Source organism: Danio rerio, chromosome 25 (genome assembly GCF_052040795.2).
Source record: "Danio rerio strain M-AB ecotype USA chromosome 25, GRCz13ab, whole genome shotgun sequence".
Classification (NCBI taxonomy): Eukaryota; Metazoa; Chordata; class Actinopteri; order Cypriniformes; family Danionidae; genus Danio; species Danio rerio.
In genome coordinates this window covers 6,794,718-6,815,176 of record NC_141045.1, presented here as the reverse complement: position 1 = coordinate 6,815,176, position 20,459 = coordinate 6,794,718, and the positions used below count along the sequence as shown (strand labels likewise).

The following is a 20,459-nucleotide window of genomic DNA, read 5'->3' as shown; positions in this document are numbered from 1 at the left end:
CAATGTTATGAATGTTTCCCATACACCAAATATACAGCAAAAGAGAATCGGGACACCTGACCCCATCAAGTGAATGCACGACCCAAGGGGGGTACGTGGAAGGGCTTAGAATTGGGATTGGGAAGTAAATACACAGGATGCAAAACCTTGATGTTTTTGACAATATCATTGAAACGAGGGAAAGTGGAATCTGCTGAACTAATGAAACTGATTTCTGTTTCTCGGAGTCATTCTCGTTAACAGCACAGATGTCAGTTCCTCCTCCCGTCCAATCCATCATGAAATCATTCACCACCACCAGACCTTATCATAAAACACACACATTCACACGCAAGTCCACCCACAGAGACCCTCATTTGGTTTCACTTTTTCCAGGCAGGAATGACTGGCACGTCCACGGACACACCCGGCGAGACTCTTCAAGCCGCAGCTCGCAGGTCCTTTTATCTCGAGCGTGTGTGTTTTATATCTCCTCTTCACCGCATCAGCGCTATTCATTGCATCCAGACACGGTTAGATTGGATCCTACAAAACCCAATGCCCCAGGCTGCCATAGAAAGACCAAATACCAGCAGATTCCTTTTGCTTTAACCCTTTCAAGAGATCTGACTGAAGTTCTGCTTTGTAGTCGAGCCTTTTTTTTTTGCTTAGTTTGTAGGCCCCAAAGGGAAAGTGTTTCATTTCCAGGTCTGTATTATTCCTGAATGTTTCCAGAGGGCAGAATCAGAGAAATCGGGTGCAGAATTCGGGTGGGACAGATGGATTTCCATATATACACGACGGGGCCGCCTGGTTATTTCCGCAGCGCTCCTCATGGGAATCGTGCACGGAATTTTTATTCTTTTGTTTTGGCTGGAATTTCAAAGCACAAAACATGTGGTAGTCATTCCCGAACGGGCTCGGAAGTTCACTGTCCTAATAACGGGCAGTTAAGACAAACAAACCCCTAGAGTAATGAAAGAAAGCAGCCGTCCACTTAAAGCAGGGCCAGCATTCATTTCCCGGTCAGGAATGGAGAATTAGCGGAGCTGACAGCCATGAGTGCTGAGTCCGAACAGGAACGTGAATGATGACTTTGATGGAGAAATAATGGAATTATAGTCATGTGATCCCTTTGAAGAAGGAAAAAGGATAATGTATTGTACTGTACTTGTTTACATCGTCATCACATGACTTTAAAGTGCATTTGTAGGCTACTTCTACTTTTTAAAAGCATTGATTGTGTAAATATTCTTCCTGTATGGATTTTTTAAGCCTTATGATGAGCGCTGTGTCCAACCAAAAGGTAAATCTCAAAATTCCAACCTTTATTTTTGAGCAAAGAAGTATACTCAGTAGGGTTGGGCATCTAAGCTATAATGCCGATCTGATACGCATCTCGATACAAAGAATACGATCCGATATATTAGCGATACATTTGTGACATATTGCGATGCAACACGATACGATTCACACCCATATCATGATACGTTGCGATAATTCAGCACTAACTAATTAAATCAAGTTTATGAGATTATGTAAAAGAGGATGCTGTGCCATTGAATGAGTTTGATTATTTATAAACCAAGCAAAACCAAGACTTTTTTTACAAACTGGCTCTTCTCTCAGAGCCAGAGTGTCAGTTTACAGTAGAGGGCCATTTTAGAACATATAGCACATATTATTTAAGTATTTTCAAGATAAACAGAATGTATAAGTGCAATATATATTAAAAATATATATATATATATTTGCACTCTTTCAACATAAAGGTTTACCATTGCACAACAAAAATTGTAATTTAACTTTTCAACTATGAAAACAAGTTTTACAAAGATATTTTGCCACTGAATATTCAAAACTTAAGGTGGTGAACTAGCAGTGTTATGCTGCTTTGAATCATCACTGTCACTGTAAACAACAGGCCAATAAAAGTATAACAAACCAGCAATCTTCTTGCTGTGAGGTGGTCAAACTACCCACTGTGCCACCGTGACACCCATTATTTTTATCATTATTATTATTAATATTATTATTATTATAATTAAATAAAAATTAACAGGAGGAGGTGTTTAAAACCTTCGTTCTCCGTGACACTAGGCTGAATATCTTTGCAGATGAACAATGCAATAGCATCCGTTATTGGCGTAGAGCGAGCAGAACTGTTGCGCACGGAAAAAAAAACTTGCAATGCTTTTCTCACCACTTTTGGAGCTGGTTGAAGCAGTGCGAAAGCCGGGGATGCAGAAACACTGGAAGATGCTTTCACAACAACACCGTGGCGCCGCTTCAAGTGAGATTTCAGATTAGTCATACTGCCCGCGTATTTTACAGATGCGCGGCACATTTTGCAAATTGCATCTGTCCTGTCATGTCGTCCATCCTTAAATCCATAATGTTGCCATACTTTAGATTTAAAACTCAGTGGGGACTAAAATGTTTGTTTTGCTTCTCGCGCTTTCTGAGGGCGCACCACTAGCTTCATCCGCACACCTGATACACTGAGTTGTAGTGAAAGTGTACACATCCGCAAATCCGTTGCTAAGGCTTACTTTATGTAGGTCGATTAAATTATGCGCCAAAACCAGGTTGACAACACTTGTTAATAAATAAAAAATACATTCTATATTAAAATATAAGCTGTATCTCGGAAAAATCGATGCATCTCGCAAAAACCGATGCATCTCGATTTGCTTCCAAAATTTCATTCATCCTCTGCTGCTCAACCGATGCACTCGCATCGTGCACGCGCATGACCGCGTATCGATACATATCGATGAATCTTCCCATCCCTAATACTCAGTGGTTTACTGTCCCCTCACAGCAAGAAGGTCACTAATTCGAGTTCGGGGCTCAGCTAGTTTGCATTTCTGTGTGAAGTTTGCATGTTCTCCTCGTGTTGCTGTAGGTTTCCTCCAGGTGTTCCGGTTTCCCCCATAGTGCAAAGACAAGCGCTATTGGTGAATTGAATAAACTAAATTGGCTGTAGTGAGTGTGTGTGTGAATGAGTGTGTATGGATGTTTCCCAGTACTGGTGTAATGGAGGTCAGCTAGTAAGTGCTGTGCAGGTAATCCTCACTCCTCTGACCTCTAAAGGTGCTCTAGCGACAGATGCAAGAGGCCATTGTCTTTAGCCTCCTTGGTAGAGCAACCAATTCCCATGCGGAAGGTCATCGATTCGATACCAGCTCAGAGCGGGTTGGGTGGTGTTAGACCGGCGAGGTTACATTGGTGCCGTGACCCGGATGGGAGTGAGGTTTAGGGGGGTGAGTGTGACGGAGGCCAGCTAGTGTGTGTTGTGTAGGTAAACCTCACTCCTCTGACCTTTAAAGGTGCTCTAGGTGCGACAGATGCTAGAGGCCATGGTCTTTAGCCACCTTGGTAGAGTACCCGACTCCCATGCGGAAGGTCGGTTACACTGGGTTGCAGCTGGAAGGGCATCTGCTGTGTAAAACATGTGCTAGATAAGTTGCCGATTCATTGACCCATGATAAATAATGGGACTAAGCTGAATGAAAATGGATGGATATGGTTTTCCTGCATAATATTTGATTTCATATTTGATTGTCCATCTTTGGAGTAGGCAGAGCTAATGATTGCTTTTGGTGCTTGTTGCAGTTCTCTAATTGGTGGAATATCTGTATGGCATCATGGGTAATGTAGTTTTTTCTGCTCAGATTCTGGAATAAACATGATTGTTGTAAAAATATGCTGAATTAATGCAGACAGATGGGTTCTACAAAAGCATGAACAAATCGATGAACAGCCTCGAAGTTCACAACAGGTATGTTTTTTTTTTATTCTTATCAATTATAGTTAAAAAAAATCTATTTGGTAAATGAATGAGGGATTTTACTTCCAGAACTCTGATGCACTCACTGCATGTATGTGGCATCCTATCATATGATGATTAAATTACAGTAATTAATGCTTATTTGCTTAATTTAAAAAAGACATTTCTGCAACAATAACACAGGCTACCAAACAAAAATATGTCCATAACAAACATCTTTTATTATTTATCGTGATCTTTTTAGGATTATTTTCCAATACTAATTTCTTTTTTACCCCTTAATAGCTACATCGGATGTAAAAAAAACATTATTATTATAAAAAAAAAATAATAATAATAAAAAACGCTCTTTTTGAGTACCTGTTGTCTTCTATCCTGCGCATGCGCATTGTAGTCATGCTTCGTTTGCGACTGTTTGAATCTTTGGTGACATGGAAAGCACACCACAACTCGTCGAGTTAAAGCTCACCGAGTAAGGATAAAAAACGTGATACTGCAAAACTATGGTAAGAAAATATGTTTATATATCTTTATAGCTAGATTATCTATCTTTATAGACTAGATTATCCAATTCACGAGTAAATAAATTTTGTGACCCGATTCTTTTTTTTTTTTTTTTTGTGAGCCGATTCTTTCTAATGAATCACACACCACACAAACGGCTTCTAATTTATGAACAAACGATTCTTATGATTCAATTTGACACGCCGAGCTATTTTTTATTTTATTTGAATGAATAAATTACTTTTACCAGTCTCTTAACGATGAATAAGAAACATAACGTTAGTGCATAACTATTACAATGAATAAGATACGTTCAAAAAATGTCTTCAAGTCTTGTCCAGGCCTGACGAAAACTTTAGTGAATCGGCTTGGTTACTGAATCAACTGACTCCCAGTCACTCATGAGGGAGATATTTTGCTCACCTTACGTTATAAAGATCTACTAAAACATTTCATATTTAAACAATTTCAGTGTATTACTATGAGGAGAACACGAATAACTAACGTTTTATTGTCCAAAATTATTATTTATCAATATTGAAGTAAAATGGTTCATTATTTGATGATTTAAGCTGGTCTACTGTCATAATGTAATATGTGAGTAAATTATATACTGCACAGAATATAATGTCTCTTAGCGCTTTTCTGTTAGGATCTAGGGACAAATATTAATTTTGGCTCATCCAGGCCAAAGCCAGTGAGTAAATTGATATGCTTACATGCTTAAAAATTGATTGCTCTTAGATGTTTTGAAGCCTGTCATTAACAGCTGTATGTCGTGTTAATGCCTCCAGATGGAGAGGTTTGGCCTGGGATCCGCTCTAAAAAGAGAGAAAGAAACACTTGCATACATACAGTATATGAAAAATGCTTATTTCCGACACAACTGTCCAAAACCCCTAAAGTAATTCTCTCTCTCTCCAGTGGTTTCCAACTCCATCATTAAAATTCCCCAGAGTCGCTTCGGAGCAGTTGCTCTTCCACAATGACCACTAGTTTCTCGAGCTGTGACGTCAAGGGAAGTGGGACAGAGGAATTCTGGGTAAAGGGAGAGGTGCCTGAACCACTGAGGTATTTACACGCTCACACGTTCATCTCTAGACTCACACACACACATTAGAAACTATTCACAAAACAGAGCTCTATGTGCTTGTGTTGGAAGAAATGAGTTTGGGTTTTGAAGACGGGGTTCTGGTCCAACTGTGATCCATTTTGGAGCGTCTAAATACAAAAGTTTGACATGTTCATGCAGTCTGATGTGCTCTTGGCAGACGCCGCTGGGACACACCGCAGAGTTGCTGAATTACACTGCTCTTTTCTCCTTGTTTTGACATTAAGGAAGTAGTTCATGCAAAAAATGGAAATCGCGAAATCATTTACTGGCCCTCATGCTGTTACAGAGCACAAAAGGAGTTTTTGAGGATGTTTTCAGCCTGTTTGCATAATTTTGTTATGGTTTAAGGCTGTGGTATAAAATTAGTCCATATATAGAATGCTAAGTGTAAGTTGATGCCTTCATTCATTAAGACCCATTAAGTTGATCGATAGTTTAAATAAAGACAGTGATCACTTATTAGGATCGACTCATTTTTCATGTATAACCAGGGGATTTGGGGTACAACGGAGTTTAGGTTAGATCCAGAGTGCAGTTTATTAGAGAATATACATGCTTGCAGTGGTCAAACAGGAACAAATGGTATCATGAGGATAATCCAAAGTCATAATCAGACGAAGAGGTCGGTACAGGCACCAAACAACATAAGCAAGCAAACAAGGCAAGAGTCAAGAAACTAGTCATGTGACGTTGTGCACCGAAGCTTTGAAGCATGTATCAAAAAAATGATACATCTCGCAGTAAAGCAGTGTACCTGAGCTTGATTCACTTAATCACATGATCAGTGACATCCGAAGCTTCATTTTCACCGATACCCACGTGACTGCTTCGAATTTTGATTTAAAACATTTTGTTTTAAACACCCTCATGGGTTTGTAAAGTGTATAGCGAGAGATTAGGCGTCGATTACATACATTTTCACAGTTTCAAAGCGCTGCACCAGTCCCCTGCACCAGTAATTAAACTAAAATACAATAGTAATTCATAGTAAAAAGCTTTTGAACAATACTAAAGCTTATCAGTGTATTATTTACTATTTTTTTGTATTACCTATTTTTTAAAAATACCACAGCATGTTGTAATATAGTGTATAGCGGAGGCCAGCTGACGAGTGCAGCGCAAAAGCCTCATTCCATAGCCTCTCCTTAGAGCATTTGCCTCCCATGCAGGAATCCCTGGTTCGATGTCTGCTTAAAACAAGTGGGTGTAGGACCAGTTGGAATATAATAAACATAAATATTTTTGAATACATTTTTTATTTTTACTACAGTCGTCAGTGGTGTATAACATTTGTTATATGTAAAAAAAAAACTACATTAGTTGTGTAATTTGTTTATATTACTACTGTTGTATTACTACATGAATGAGTTGATTGGTTGCAACGCAGTGCTTTCCCACACTGTAACCAGTAGGGGTCCTCATCAAGCTAGGGATTGTTGACGTGAAACTGACGTTTCGAAACAGTGTCGAGATCCTGAAGCGCAAGTGTTTTGTAACGGTGGTGGGTAGTAATAACTAAGTTTATATATAATTTGAATGAAGAAAAATAAAAATAAATTTCAAATTTCAAAAACCAGTTTTGGTGGGATTCGAACACGGGCCCGTCTGCACCACAGTCCAACGCTCAGGTATTAGGTATCAATATTTTTCATTAAACTTTGGGCGCCAGACAAGATTACCTTGCCAAAAGGAAAAACATTTACTAAAACCCTGGTTAGCCACGGCCGGCATTCAACCACCATACACAATGAAGAAGAAAAGGATAAATAATAACAACGCAACACACTTTAAATTAAATCAACTGTTGTATTTTTAACACCCAGTACAACAAATATATTTACAAAATATATCTAAATAATAACTAGTTCTTTTCACCACTGTTCAATCTTGGTTAACGATTTTTAACAACAAAAAAATTATCACTGCTTAGATAAGTCAATAAAATAAAAGAAAGAAAACATCAAACAAACAAACAATCAATCAAACAAACAAACAATAATAACGTGGCTGAGGTAACAGAAACCAGAGAGAAAGAGAAATGTAAAGAAAGTTTGTGAAATTGAGTTGCAATGGGTGTGGATTGTATGGGTGTATGAATGAATGTGAATGACCTAAATAACTGACCCGGCAAACAACGCTGATTCGGTACAGGTCCACCTTTGCTTTCGATCCCCATAAGATCCTGCAGACCCCTCGCATTTAATCGCTAGTGTAGTTTTTTGGTCAGCCTGTCCACCATCACTTTCACACCACAGTAATTATCGCCACACCTCCATCTTCAAAGCCAACAGCTCTTCACCTTTGTATCTTTCTTGTTTCTCGTCTTTTCTCCCCCACGATTTCACCACCAACACACAAATAAAAAAAACAGCAAAGAAAACAGCAACTCCAACAGCAGCTATAACAACAAAAACAACAACACGGAGCAACCCTCAACACCCCCTTTTATGGTCTCCTATTGTGTACCTGACCTTCCGCTTCCTCCTGACCCCAGAAGTAAGGTTTTGGAAGCTCAAGAGAGGGCAGAACAGAGCAGCGCCTCCTAGTGGCACTTTGAGAAAATGGGAGAACATTTTATTCGCCACAGTTTCTAAACACTGCACCAAATCATGATTAAAAAAATCCATGTCACGTGACTAAGGTGATTCGAAACACACAGGTAACATGACTAAAGTGTTTTGAAACACCAGGTCATGTGACTAAAGCGATTTAAAGCATCGACCATTTCAGAAGCATTTCAAGACCTGTTAATCTGCATTTGACTGACAGGGTCAGAATAATACTCTGTCTCATACAGCCTTGTAGACCGTGCGTGTGCACATTGTTACTGTGCTGCAAATGGCTTTTGGGTTCGAATCCTGACTTGTATAAATACTTCAAAATTATGATTTTATGTATTTTAATAATGTTACTGTTTTATGGTGTAGTCTTGATAGGATAGAGCTGCGAATATGCCATCAATATAGCATAATATGTGTAACACTGTATAACAATAATTAATATTTTTACAGTACTGTGATGGTTGTTGTAGGCATAAACGTTAATAAAATACAATAAATTTGAAATAAGGAAATAATGAATAAAATAAATAATTCTCGTTAACTTCCAGCTGCAAGCGTATCTAATCTGGCAACAACCCTTCAAAACATTTGCTTCGACTGTGTCAGTGTTTCATAAAGCCTCGCTTTGCCCACCACTACATCAAACTCTGAATTGAAAAGCTTCCAGTAACAAACTTTTTTCCGATACAATTGAGTTGAAAGGTTTACCGGTTCAGAAAGCTTAATTTCACCGTCACTACAGGAAACACAGAAAGATTAAACAAGGAGAACACTTAGTAGTGTTACAGCAAACAAGACTCAGTAATGTGTGTGTGAAAATGTAAGTTGTACAAATTGTCTTGGTATTTAGTCCTTACAAGCTTTGTTTGTGTGTGTGTGTGTGTGTGTGTGTGTGTGTGTGTGTGTGTGTGTGTGTGTGTGTGTGTGTGTGTGTGTGCGCGCGCAATCATCTGTAATCCAGAACTAGTGTATGTGAGGTGCATGATGGTAGTTGTAGTGCAGTTGCAGAATTGTAGTTCAGGTGGTAGTAAATGTCTTCCAGAAATCTATACGGGCTAGACTGCTGGTGATCGTGACAGCACGCATGTGGTTTTTATTAATATTTAATATTAAACTAACTTAATCTGCACAAAAGAAAAAATAATAATTGCATTCTTTTGAAATATCTAAACATTTTAATTCAAAATGTACATAATATGAGAGGAAAAACTGACCCAAAAGAAAGATTTTGGCCAAAATAATTTTATCTTTTCATATTGGCAGATATTTCCAGTTAAATAAAACTTAAAAAAAAAAAAATTTATTTTCATTTACGTGCACTTTAGCCATTTTTCCCACTTATATTTTGAATATCATTTGTTGTGAATGTGTTTCAGGTAAATATTTTTTCTTGAATATTTTACATTTGATTTTTCCTTGTTCCGTTGATGCATCTTTCCAATTTAATGTAGCATAAACATTTTATTTATAGTAATTCAAGCTTATAATTTCTGTAATATTTTAACAAATGTATTTTCTTTGTGCTAATGGCATATCTTTTCTTTTAAAAATAGTAAAAACATTTTATCTCATCATTTTTTTTTCTATTTTGATTTACATTTATTTAAAACATTTTGCAGTGTGAATCAAAGTCTAGTTGCTGCTGCTATCTGCAAATTTCCTATAGCTTTACATAATGTGATCCTGATGCATGGCCATGTAGACAAAGGCTTTCTTCCTGTCACAGTGACATGTGTGAAACAGCTTTTCTGCCTGTTAGTTTGACGGCATGTACAGTGATTCATGCTGATGTTTATTTATGTCCATGTAGCAGTTTTTTGACCTCCTGACCTCGGCTATCTTTTCTGATGGGCACGGCTGTCACATTTCCAGTCTGATTCCCAACCATCAAAACACTTGACCAGAGCAGCTAATGCAAGGTGGAAGTCTTCAGCCGTGGAGCGAAACAGACCATAAATCTGTGCATCGGGTAAAACACTCAACACCCGTTTACTCGGGTGGATTCTTTATTGTCTGAGGCGTCAAATCTCTCCAAAGCTTATCACAAAAAAAGCATGAGAAAATAAGGCAGAAAACAAGACAATAGATGCATTTCCACTGTCACGTACAGGGATTTTTAAAAAATAAATTAATCTAATTTACATTTAGTCATTTAGCACACACTTTTATCCAAAGCGACTTACAATTGAGGAGGCATTCGCTGATTCAGCAAAAAGAGGCAATACACATATATAGTGCTAATTATACAAAGGAACTGGTAGTGTTCAGAGAATTAAGCAGTAGAGTAAGGATGGGGAGCGTGTTTTTTATAGAGAGAGTTTCTATAGGGGGTTTGTCAGGCCTGCTCATCTGTATGAAGCACACTTCATAAATTCACAGTTTTTTTTTTTCTAGAGAGATATGGAGTGATAGTTAGAAAGTGTCTGGTGCAAATGTGCAAAACTACTGCAAGTGTCTCTTAAAGTGTCAAAGACGAAAGAGTGTGTTTTCTACAGGGGGTTTGTCAGCTGTGTGAGGCACACTCAGAATGAAATAATCTTAAAAAACGAAAATCATTAAGCGCATTTCTAGCCGCCTTTCAACTGCACACGACATTTGGACTCGACTGTTGGAATACGCCCCCTTGTGGCAGTCGCACAGACTTTTCAGTTCTGACGTGCACCATGGGAGAGAAACTGTTCTCGCAGTGTCCGAAATAAAGGAGTGCAAAAGCAAGAGCCTTTATTCTCTTTGCGAGCACCACGATTGAATGAATGAATGAATACTAGAAACTCATAGACCACTAAGAATATTGGCGACAAAATAAAATATTATATTTGTATTACTTTATTACATACACTTATGAATATAATTTTTTTTTTAATATAGACTTTTTCTGATTCAAAAAAAAAAAAAAACTAAAAAAAAAACATTTCTCATCTTGCGCACACGGACCTGCTTGGACAACACTGGAATACATCACATCTGGTCAGCCGGTCGTATACGGTCCAGTCGCAGGAGTTCAAATATTTCAACGGATCCGCAGCCCAATTCGAATCCGAATTTTCTGCATACGGAGATGATCGGAACTCCACGCAGCTTCCTGACCACTCTCCATTGGAAATAAAAGACTTCCAGTCTGTCGCTTGTTGTTTGTTGTGTGCAGTGGAAAGGAGGCTTCTGAAATAACATTCAGATTGGTAGGGGGTTGCAGGTGGTGTTTTACAGAGTGCACGTGACGTGTCTGAAGACTTATTTGAGGACCTGGAGGGAAACATGCCATGTCAGTGAGATTATTCGCTTGTTTGCGGGGTTGCCGGGAGTCTTCCGCAAATGCATAGAGACTCCCATAATTTCCAGGAGACTTGAAATGTCTAAATATCACGTTTAACAACAATAGTGAGACGCGATCCAGCGGTACATCCCTGATAAAGTGTCTGACGTGCACTGCTCACTGGAGCTTAGACGAGCACATGACAGTGTGTGTGTGTGTCTGTGTGTGTGGTCACGTGATGCGCCATTTCAGAGGACGGAGGGCTGTTCAGAAATGCTGGGTATAACGGTGTGGATGATTTTAGGTCTACAATGCCATTTTAACACTAAGGGCCTACTCGCACTATGCCATCCGTACCGTGCCCAGGCCCGTTTCCCGGATCGTTTGAGAAGTGTGAGTGCGCTGAATCGGGCTCAAGCATGGTTCACTTGGCCGGACCTGGCCCGATTGGAAGAGGTGGACCTGAGCGCGGTTCACTTGGGCTTTGGCGCGGTACGTTTGTAGTGTGAGTGCAAAATGCGCCAAAGCCCGAAACTGAAAGCGAGACGAGACTTTTAAGGGACTGTTTCATATGAATTTATTAATCATTCTTACTGTTCAGTAAACGCAAACTGCCGTAGTTTATTAAAGACACAAACCCCTCACTGCACGACAGCTGCGCGCCTTCAGCAGACCTCCTCATTCCTGCAGCACGAAAGCTTTATGATTGTTTATCAGCGCCAAAAGTGGCGGATCTGTTCGGCGAAATATCTGACTGCGTGTCACCGCATCCCTAAGGACTGTTTGGCGAAATATTTGACTGTGTGTCACTGCATATCAAACGACTGACACGATATAACTAGAGAAATCTCCACTGTGCTGCTGAGTGAAAGCGTTTCTCACTGAACAGTACAGCAGCGATGACGTAAGCGTGCCGAGGCCCGATTGTGGTGTGAGTGTGGGCCTTCGGGTGAGACGGGAGGGGGGGGACAAGCGTGCTTTGGCCCGGTTCGAGGCAACTGTACCTAGTGTGAGTACGGCCTAAGACGTATTAGTGTAAACAGGGCCTGAGTGTGTATTTTTCGCGAGCGGGTTTGCGACGGGGTCGGAGGATCGGCGATGCCGGCTCAGCATTGGTGTTGTTTATTGGCCATCGGTGATGGATGATGGCATCGTCTATCGGCCCAACCCTTATGTCGATGATGGAGTTCACATTTGTTTTGCTGTAGTATTCACCTTATTCTTCGTGTAAGAGCAGGTGGAGCCATTTGAATCTTTTTGGCTTTCTTTTTGGATTCATTTTCAGACGTTATAACAGCTTGTTATGCTGATTGATGCTGCAAACTGATATTTTCTTATTTTATTATTCTACTTTGTTTGTATAGTTGAGCAAACACCTTCTTGTAGAGCAAGTAGTTTGACCGTTTTCTGCCATTTATTATTCCTAGTCATTTTTCCTATAGGCATCTGAATCGGACGTTCTGAAACAATTGCGAAAATGGGTGCACTTCCACATTGCAGAATAAGGTCGATAATGTTCATTCATTTACACTGCTGATTAATTACATTGATCACACTTGCTAAAGAAACATGTCCAATGAATGAGCTAATGTGCAGTAAGGAAGACCGTCATCCTAAAAACACTCAAAATGGATTTCCACAACTCAGAGAGGTGGAAGTGTTGAGCAAACTGTTTTATCTGTCCAGATTGTGAATGTAAGACACTTTAAAGTGAAGAAGCCCGGAGCCAAACTGGTGAAGTGCAGCGTTTCAAACACACTCGTCAGTTTGTCTGCTGCCAAATCGTCATGTTCATCCTTTGGTACAAACTGTTTCTCCATCATTAATTTTATTTTCACTTTTGAGTCTTGCCAAGAATGTGGCGTTCTCAGAGACGAATGTTTCTTACGCTATGGCTACATCCCAATTGGCATGATTGAACGGTAGACGGCAAGTAGGAGAGTAATAAGAAAGCTTTTTGAAGTACATAATCATGTTATCATTGCACGCCATATCAAAAATACTTTGTCACCATCAATGTACAATGTTCAACACCCTATGCTGTGTATAATTTAAAATATGTAATGTTTTAGTAAAAATATACAGAATTGTTTGTTTGCAAGCACAATTATACCTGATTCACAGTTAAAGGGGACCTAATATGCAAAAATCTATTTTATAAGGGGTTTAAATACAGTTTTGTGGCGACAGTGTAAGAACACAGTGAGCTGCTAATGGTAAACATCGATTGATTTAAATAACTATAATCACACTTGATAAAAACAGTCTGGATAAACACTTTGATTGACATTCTCCCTTTTGTATGTGTTATCAAAGGGGGAAAGCCCCGCCCACTAGTGACCGTCTCTCTCTCATAGGAGGTTAGCCTTGTTTTTGAATCCGCCACACTATGCTGACAGTCATTTGTAGCTCCGCCCTCTTTTGAAAACAGCTCAATTTCATTTTAATTTAAAGCGACAGTTACAAAAATTGCACAATAAAAAAAGATTAAAAAAAGCCTAAAAGATAAAAAAAATTAAAAAAGATAAAAAAAAGCCTAAAAGGGGCAGTTTCAAAGAGTTATAAAACATTATTTGTGTGGTATTTTGAGCTGAAACTTGACATACATTGTGTAAAAAAGGTATAATAAATAAAAACAGTAAAAGTTAATATATATATATATATATATATATATATATACATACATATATATATATATATATATATATATATATATATATATATATATATATATATATATATATATATATATATATATATATGGAATTTGACTTTTAATTTATCAAAGTCGACGTTGACTAGTCGCAGGTGACATCATCAATAAAACACAAATAAATTTGCTTCAAGATGCAAATGTTTTGCAAAATGCCACAATTTGTGATTTATTTGCAGGAAATATATACACATGCCGTTTTACAGCTCATAACACGTTGCAAAAACAATGCAACATTACCAATGACTAATTTTAGTGCAGAACAACTGCATTGTCAACACTCACATTTCATTAACATTGCAACATTAGCACCCGGGCTAATTTTACTGCTAAATAAATGCAGTCAACACATTGATCACTGCATGTAGTTCAGGTCAAAAAACATGTGATCTGCGCAGCGCAACTAGTCGACGTCAGTCAAAAAGCGTCATGGAAGAGCATTTAATTCGATTAGTGAGTGCAACCGCTAATATATACATATATGGATTACATAAATTCCCTCTGTGACATCTCATACTTGACATTTAATTTAATACATATAGGAAAATATTAATTTTTACACTATAATATTTATCTACCATAAATATTTAAAAAATGTCAAAAAATTATAGAATTTAGTATGTGGTAAAATTGTTTAATATTTAATTTCAAATCTGGTAACATTTATTATTATTATTATTATTATTATAAACATTTAATTTCTTTTTCACTTTTTTATTTAACATTTTATTTAATTTTTTCAAGGAATAATAGACAAATTTGTCCAAAAAAATAATTCTCCACCTTCAGTTTACTTTTTATTGATGTTGTTGTTTAAATCCTCTGGGCTGAAGGTTTGCTAGTTTCCCCAGTCTGACTCATTTCAAGTATCTGAGGCTCTTGGATCGAGTCTGATCTGGTTTACAGGAATGGCTGTTTGGCTCAGGACATCCAATGTCTAATGACTCCCAGATGGGCTCTTCTGGACCCTGATGGGCCACTCAAACTGGGTCATCCTTCAACTAACTTCTTGATCTCATTGTGTAATTTACTCAGATACTCAAGAATGGACTGCGGTGAACAAAACATTTATCTCCTCTACTTTGTGTATTATTACATATTATTGTATTGGATAGATATTCTGAAGCTATACAAGCATATTACTTTTTAAGTATGTGAAACATATATCACAGTTAAAACCTATCAAAACAAGTTGTGTTTCAATTCTGTTTATGAAATAGTTGTGTTTCTGAAATGCTTTATCTACAACCAACAGGCATACCATGTTTAAAGTCACTTGATGTTTGGTTTTAACTTCAGCAGTTCTTTATGACCACATCTACATGCTTAAATTCACGTAGTTTCTGCGATGTAATTGGCTGATAGATATTTGCATTAAAACCTAATAAAATGGGCAGTATGTTTACTATTTGACCTAGTCAGAAAATATGTATATCGTAATCAGTGCATATGTCATACACATGGTAATATTTGTGTGCTATTCTGAACTTATTTTCTGGAAGTTGATTCTGAGATTACTTGAAAACATCTTTAAACTGTCTGATTTATCCATTAACCTGACATCTGCCAAAGCAAGACGCATTACGTAATGTTGTTTTATGATTTCTCTGTAGTAGTATTTTCACTTCCTATCCTGACAGGGATTCTGGTTTGGCTTTATTTTCTCAATAAATGTATCCAACTTCTTACTCTATAACTAAATATGCACTTTTTAAAATTACTTCTCATTTCTTCTCAACAGGAGATCTTAAAATAATTCTGCAATTTAAAACAACAAATTTCAAAAGGGTTTGTTTGTAGAGAAGCATAATATTAGCATTATCTTGTCTTTCTGAGCGTCTTGTAGTCACTACAAAAAATGATAGATTCAGGCAAACATCACAGTTAACTAACCATTTACTTGCCCTCAATAAGTGCCAAACCTTTCTTTTCTCTGCTGAAGATATTTTGAAAAATATTTAGTCCTTGTAGCCTTTGACTTTGTCTTTACTTTTCTGTAATACCTACTCTGGGGTGTTTCCCAACACCATTGTTAACCAACTAAGGTCGCAAGTTCCGTTGTTACAAACATAGTTTGTTGATTTGCCATTTCCCAAATGCGTCGCCCCAATGAATATTCGCAAACTGCGTTGCAAACTTGAGCTGTAATTAGAAACATAGTTCCTGGCTGTGTTCTATTCCCACTTATGTTCCCCCTATGCCCTATTAATTTAGAACATTCTAACATTCAAAGTTGGAATTATTAAAAATAAAAAAGCATTAAAGTCATCTCTCTTAGATGTAATTTGCTTTCAAAGTAGTTTTACAGTTCAGTTTTAGGGATCTTCATGTTTACAATTTCGTTTATAATTTGAACAAAGAAATAATGGAGTTCTTCTCTAAAGAAGTTTTTACTCCGCCCTGTTTAGAGCATCATTATGAGCATTTTACGTTATAACTAACATGGTTCAAGCAATGTCTGTGACAGAGAAACTATGCGTTTTGGGAAACATTTAACACTACATCGTTCTTTTCTCAAACGATTAATCGTACTATGATGTTTCAGCCGCGAGTTACGTCAATGTTGAAACACACCCCTGGTTGATATTTCTGGATATTAAATGTAACAACAAGGTATTGAGATCACTATACTAACAAAAGAATATTTTTCTCTTCCTGTTAAAAGAAAAGCTTTATCTGAGAGATATTCTAAAGCGGAGACTATTGAAGTTAGAAAAGATCCCTGTCATTTTTCTTGTTACCCAAAATGAAAGAAGTACATTTCAAAACAATTAATGACATTTATCCACATAATGAATTCCTTAGATTAAGATTTTATTTAGACCGTAATGCTTGTATTTTCTGTTTAAAAGATATTAAATCTCAGAATTTTTTTTTTTTAGTTCTATTGTTCTACTGTACCTTTTGGGACAGATATTGTATGAGTGGTTGATGACAAAAAAATGTAGTACCTGCGTTTGACTATCACATTGTGAAATTTGGCATTTTTATGAAAAACAAAGAAATTAAATTTCTGTGTAATAATATGTTGATTGTAGCTAAATTTTACATTCACAAATGTAGATTTGTTAAAGTTTCTCCTTGTTTCAAAGCATTTAAAATAGATTTTAACATTTTATTCATTCATTCATTTTCTTTTCGGCTTAGTCCCTTTATTAATCCGGGGTCGCCACAGCAGAATGAACCGCCAACCTATCCAGCATGTTTTTACACAGCGGATGCCCTTCCAGCCGCAACCCATCTCTGGGAAACATCCACACACAGTCATTCACACTACGGACAATTTAGCCTACCCAATTCACCAATAGCGTACGTCTTTGGACTGTGGGGGAAACCAGAGCACCCGGAGGGAGGGAGAACATACAAACTCCACACAGAAACGCCAACTAACCCAGCCCAGGCTTGATCCAGTGACCTTCTTGCTGTGAGGCGACAGCACTACTGCGCCAGTGCATCACCTATAACATTGGATTTTATATAAATGCAAAAAACAGGTAAAAACAAAAGGTGCCTCAAAGCCCTCTAAACATTTGTCAGCTTGACTGCCCCCTCTGAATGATTATGTATTTTCTTTTGTATTTTCTTTTCTTGTGTTATTATTATTTTGCACTACGTTGTTTATTATATGCTGCTTGGATATAATGTTATATATGTTTAACAATGGAAGTTAAAAATGCCTGTTTGTTATTTGAAGGTTAAATAAAGAAAATTAAGTCTTTCAAAGTCAATGGCTATAGAGATTAATCATTTTTCAAAGTATCTTCTTTTGTGTTTATCAGATAGTGAATGGTGTATGACGGAATTTCCGTTTTTGGCTGAACTTTATCCCTTTGTACATTAAAATCTCTTTCATATTTTAAATTATATGACAACATTTTAAAATTTAATTTAATAAAGTATATTAAAAACCGGAATCTAAAGAAGTCATATTAGATTAAAATGTTTTATCAGGTATGTTGTGAATTGTATAGAATATAACTGTATAAAACTAGATTGCGTTTGGACGTCGAACTTTCAGAAGTCAGAGATGCTAATCATTTTCGGCTAGCAATAAATGTAAACACGGCAGAGTTCATCGTCTGGTTGCTTTTTATTAAAACACGACAGTTGAGAGACATATTGCTCGTCAGGTGACACTTAATCATTTTAAGGTATGTGGATATTGCAGACATTATTTGTTGTGTGTGTAGCGGTTTAACGGCAAAGATGTTTTACGTTTTCAAGCTACCATTAGCGCCATTAATGGACCGTCATAAATTGTTTTTGTGAGATCAAACGATCCCCGAGCGGGCATAAAACAAATTGGTGCTGTTGATTCACAATAACAATCTAAAAACACTAGAGCTTTTATTGGTTGTAAATCTGTGATTGTGAATTGAACCGACTGCACTTACAGACGGCTCATGTTTCGCTAATGAGAAGAGACTCCATCTCTATTATGGACTAAAGGTTATTTATTTCTGCTTTTGGCTTTGTGGCGCATGGAAAACAAACTTACTGCAAGTATATAGTGCTCGAAAGGAAATTTTATTGCTCAGATGTTGCTCTTTTATAGCTCACGTGACTTCATGGAGGTTTTTTTATTTACAAGTTTCAATTTCGTCTCTGAACATCTCTCCTATAATTATTAAAGATGTTGTGATGATAAAAATCTCACATGAAGCTAAAAATCAACGTGATTAGAAATTCTGATCATTTGGGTTTGGGATAATTGAATAAGAAATCTGAGTTTAAATTGAACTTGACCTTTTAATAAAGATTTAGCAAGTTTGAGCAAATTCTCTTGTGAAACACTATTCGATTAGCATTTTTTAGGGATAAGCAAGATACATAGTGATACTTAAAGTCTTATTCGGAGTCAATAAGGTCATATTTATGATCTAATTGATGTCTAGAATTAGCATTTTAGAAGTTTTCTTTGAATTTTAATAACTGAGGTTGCCCAATGTGGCTAAAATATTACATGGGAAACTATACAGTCTTTAGAACTGTATTATACTATTTATGATACTACTTGACATTTGAAACCATTATGTTGCACAATTTTTGCTATATTAATAACAAATATTATATATATTAATATTTTGCTATATTATTATTATTTTTTGATGAGTTTAGTAGTGTAAAGCTATATCATTTTTGTTGTGTGGTAAAGAGCCAACATTTTGTGTAAGTCTATCTTTTTTGTGTTTTACAGAAAAAATGTGAGGCTTGATGGACATATAGGTGAGCAAATTGACAAAATATTAATTGTTTTATGATCTGTTTCTTTAATTCAATGGATATAATATGACAAGGTGATAGGCAGTGGTGAAAAGAGTACCGTAAAATCATACTTAAGTACCATTACTTTAATTTGTGGATGTGGATTTGTGTAAACATAACATTGCTTATAGCCCAGCAGGCACACAACATCATAAGACGGTAGGTTAGATTTAGATTGTGATATCAGGTGAACAAAATTCATTGTCTAGTCAGCATCTAAGGACAACGTTATTTTGATGTCTAATAATGACATCAACTGACGTTGATAATATTTGTTTAATTTTAGGTTGTATTGGAAAGTGACCAAGATCCGTCGAGCCAACATCCTACACCAATGTCATATTGACATCAAATACTGACATTTATCCGTCAGGTTATGGCAACCAATATCTTACATTTGATAGACGTCATAGTGGTAACATCCACACAACATCAACCTGTAACATCATTAGATTTTGATAATTGGTTGATTTTAGTTTGGACGTTGCATTCTGATGTCAACCCAATTTTCTTTTCCTAACAAAATGCAACGTCCCCAAAATGTTGGGGTACAACTTCAATCTGACGTCATGTTGATGTCTTGTGCCTGTTGGATGTTTAAGGCCATTTCAGTCATCATACAGTAAACATCTGTCATCTTCTCATTAGTGACAGTCTAAATAGTTTTTGGGTTAATAACTAACTAGGTGTAAAGATTTTGGACATCTTCTTGGACACTTTTGATGCTTCCAAACAGTTTGCTGCAATTATGAATCGCCCATGTCTTGAGGTAGTTCATTATGATGCAAAATACTATTCGAAATGATATTGTTTATAGGCTCATATAATATAATGTTTTACATTGTTAGATTGAAATTAATTTTAGTCTGCTTGTGTTCGAAAGCCACACTTTCCTGATATCTTTGAGATTATTCCATGGATTTTTAAAACTTTCAGTATAAATCTTTTTACTTTTATTTTTTATAAAAGGTTTATTATTTTTTTTTTATTTACACAATTTTTAGCTTCGCTTTTATTCTTTTAATACATTTTTAATTAATTTTTTTATTGACTTTTTAATACCATAATACTTTCTAATGTGTCATTATTAGAGTTTGGTGTAAAGTGTTTCTCTGTAACGTGTTACTGTATTACATTTTTTAGAAACACGATAATGTAACGCATTACATTTTAAATTTGTGTAATTTGATTAGTTAATAAAGTGAATATATTCGCTTGACTTATATTATAATTACAGTTTTTAGAAGAAAAAAAATGCTTCTTCTACATTTTCCGCT

The 20,459-nt window shown here is 36.7% G+C and overlaps 1 protein-coding gene across 11 annotated transcripts in view; it reads left to right on the top strand.

Moving 5' to 3' along the window:
• Positions 1-4,151: 4,151 nt before the first annotated feature.
• LOC147830765 (uncharacterized) overlaps positions 4,152-20,459 on the top strand; it is an 80,749-nt gene continuing 64,441 nt past the window's right edge. For 3 of the 11 annotated variants that reach the window (XR_015526056.1, XR_015526055.1, XR_015526054.1), the window contains exons 1-4: positions 4,152-4,278; positions 5,201-5,347; positions 19,115-19,143; positions 19,469-19,555. Coding sequence is in view for 1 of the 11 variants with exons in the window: in XM_087311662.1 (XP_087167788.1) it covers positions 5,262-5,347 (86 nt within the window). In the remaining 10 variants the exon portion in view is untranslated. Of the gene's footprint in view, positions 4,279-5,200; positions 5,348-17,933; positions 18,069-19,114; positions 19,144-19,468; positions 19,556-20,459 lie in introns of those variants that run through there. The other 8 variants (XR_015526053.1, XR_015526051.1, XR_015526052.1 and 5 more) reach the window with 4 other exon arrangements.